Below are 2,738 nucleotides of genomic sequence, written 5' to 3'. Positions count from 1 at the left end.
TTAGGGGTGTGGAGATGGGCACTTTGAGCCTGGATGTCTCTGCTCTCAGCAGTGTCCTGGTTTGTTTCAGGCAAACATAGGAGTGCAATTGTCCCGTAGGTCAAAGAGACACCAGCACAGGGCAGTTGACACTAGGACTAACACACAGACATGATGTGCTCTCTGAAGGACACTGCACTGAAGATATCGCCACTTTGATGACACACAAGGATTTACTTTGAGTACAGTGCGTCTGCTAGCACAAAAGAGAAAAAAGAAAAATCACTACATGATCTTTACCACTTACTTTGGGCAGGACTGACTCCCACATTGCCCACAGAAAGTCCCCTGCTCTCAGTGACACCCTCTAGCAGCAGTAGCCAGAACTCACGAAAGGGACCTGCCAAAAGTCTGAATGGAAGTGAAGAATCATTTGGGAGGGATTAAATGAAAAATTGAATGATTTTTCCTCTGAACTGAGAAATGAAGGCATAAAAGACAAATAGATTTTTTTTATTATTATTTTGTAAGATAACTGTTAAGATAACTCTGATAAACACTCAGTGTTTTTCTTTTCCTTGGGCAGAACCCCATGCCCAGAAGCAGGAAATGCCCAACAGCAGCTCTGTGAGTGAGTTCCTTCTGCTGGCATTCGCAGACACACGCGAGCTGCAGCTCCTGCACTTCGCGCTCTTCCTGGGCATCTACCTGGCTGCCCTCCTGGGCAACGGCCTCATCCTCACCGCCGTAGCCTGCCACCACCGCCTCCACACCCCCATGTACTTCTTCTTCCTCAACCTCGCCCTCCTCGATGTGGGATCCATCTCCACCACTCTGCCCAAAGCCATGGCCAATGCCCTCTGGGACACCAGGGCCATCTCCTATCAAGGCTGTGCTGCACAGGTCTTTTTCTTTCTCTTCTTCATATCAGCAGAGTATTATAACCTTACTATCATGGCCTACGACCGCTATGTTGCCATCTGCAAGCCCCTGCACTACGGGAGCCTCGTGGGCAGCAGAGCTTGTGCCCAGATGGCAGCAGCTGCCTGGGGCAGTGGCTTTCTCAATGCTGCCCTGCACACAGACAACACATTTTCCCTGCCCCTCTGCCAAGGCAATGCTGTGGGCCAGTTCTTCTGTGAAATCCCCCACATCCTCAAGCTCTCCTGCTCAGATGCCTACCTCAGGGAAGTTGGGGCAGTTCTGTTTAGTGTTTCTTTAGTCCTTGGTTGTTTTGTTTTCATTGTTTTCTCCTACATGCAGATCTTCAGGGCAGTGCTGAGGATGCCATCTGAGCAGGCTCGGCACAAAGCCTTTTCCACATGCCTCCCTCACTTGGCTGTGGTCTCCCTGTTTCTTAGCACTGGCATATTTTCCTACCTGAGGCCCCCCTCCATTTCCTCTCCATCCCTGGACCTGGTCGTTGCACTTCTGTACTCGGTGGTGCCGCCAGCAGTGAACCCCCTCATCTACAGCATGAGGAACAAGGATCTCAAGGATGCAGTGAGGGAACTCTTTCCATACATGCTTCTTAAGCATCCATGATGCTTTCAGAAGATGTATTCTTAATAATATGCAAATATTTTGATTCACATTATATCATATCATTTTTATCGTTACTAGTGTTATCATAACATTGTCATTAATAAGAATCCCAACAGAAATCAAAGGATATTTGGGAAAATGACACAACATTTTTAAAATTATTTTTCTCTGTTAGTATTTGAACAATATTTCATTTTGGTTTTAATAATCTCATTCTTAGCATTCTGAATGTTACTTCTTGTGTTAGGTTTGACCACATCATCTAATGTACATACAGAACCAGGCTTCCTTGGTAGAGAAAGACAATAAAGATGTTATCAAAAATTCATTGGTCTCAGTTTCCTTTTCTTCCCATCTACTCTGGAGCTGGGGGAGCAGCCCCAGCATACAGGAGGGGCTCAGGACCAAGAGCCCAGCTGCCACGGTTAGGAGCAGTGTATTTGGATTAGACCTTGTGGATCTAGGTGACAGTCCTGTCGTCTCTATAGCAAGGCTGGCAAAAAGCCTTTTCCACGTTCCTCCCTCACCTGACCATAGTGTCCGTCTCCCTCAGGCCTGTCATGGTTGCCTGCCTGAAGCCCCCCTCAGTCTCCTCCCCATCCCTGGACCAGTTGGTGGCAGTTTTGTACTCGGTGCCTCCAGCAAAGCACGTGCCTCTCCTGCTGAGTGCTGCTGGTGGGGTCAGGCCCGGCTGCTCCTGGAGCTTGGTGTCAGTGCTGCTGTGGGGCTGCGCTGGGACTGCAGGCAGGAACAGGCAGTGGACATGGCAGTGGCACAGCTGGCCTCCACTGCAGCACTTCCCTCCTAAGGGGGGATCTCCTCCAAGGTGGAATGAGCAGAGCTCAAGTGCTCGGTCTGGTGTGAGCAGGCAGAGGAGAGCTCTGCAGCCCCAGGGCACGCAGCAGCCCCAGCAAAGGAGCCTGGCGAGTGATTCCTTGCAGCCCTGGGGCAATGGCAGTGACCCCATCAGATGGGTCTGCCTCCCAGCCTGCCCAGCACGGCACTGCAGAGTGCCTCCTTGCCCCTGGCACCACAGCCCCCTCGCTCTGCAGAGCAACACTGCCAGCTGGGGCTGGGGCTGGGGTTCAGGCTGGGGATGGGAGGGTGCTTCCCCTGAATGTCTGCTAGGCCAGCTTCAGGATCATGGCTTCTGGATACAAACATGATCTTCAGTGTGCACAGGGAGCTGAGAGACCGCCAACAGGCACAGGGCT

At 51.0% G+C, this 2,738-nt stretch overlaps 1 protein-coding gene across 1 annotated transcript; it reads left to right on the top strand.

Moving 5' to 3' along the window:
* The first annotated feature begins 588 nt into the window (after positions 1–588).
* On the top strand, positions 589–1,524 carry LOC119718049 (olfactory receptor 14C36-like). The gene has a single exon (XM_038185134.2). It carries the CDS (start codon positions 589–591, stop codon positions 1,522–1,524), a length of 936 nt encoding a protein of 311 aa, XP_038041062.2.
* The last annotated feature ends 1,214 nt before the right edge of the window (positions 1,525–2,738 follow it).

This window comes from Anas platyrhynchos, chromosome 31, assembly GCF_047663525.1.
Source record: "Anas platyrhynchos isolate ZD024472 breed Pekin duck chromosome 31, IASCAAS_PekinDuck_T2T, whole genome shotgun sequence".
NCBI lineage: Eukaryota > Metazoa > Chordata > Aves > Anseriformes > Anatidae > Anas > Anas platyrhynchos.
Note: the sequence above shows the minus strand (reverse complement) of the source record. Positions and strands in the feature narration are given on the sequence as shown.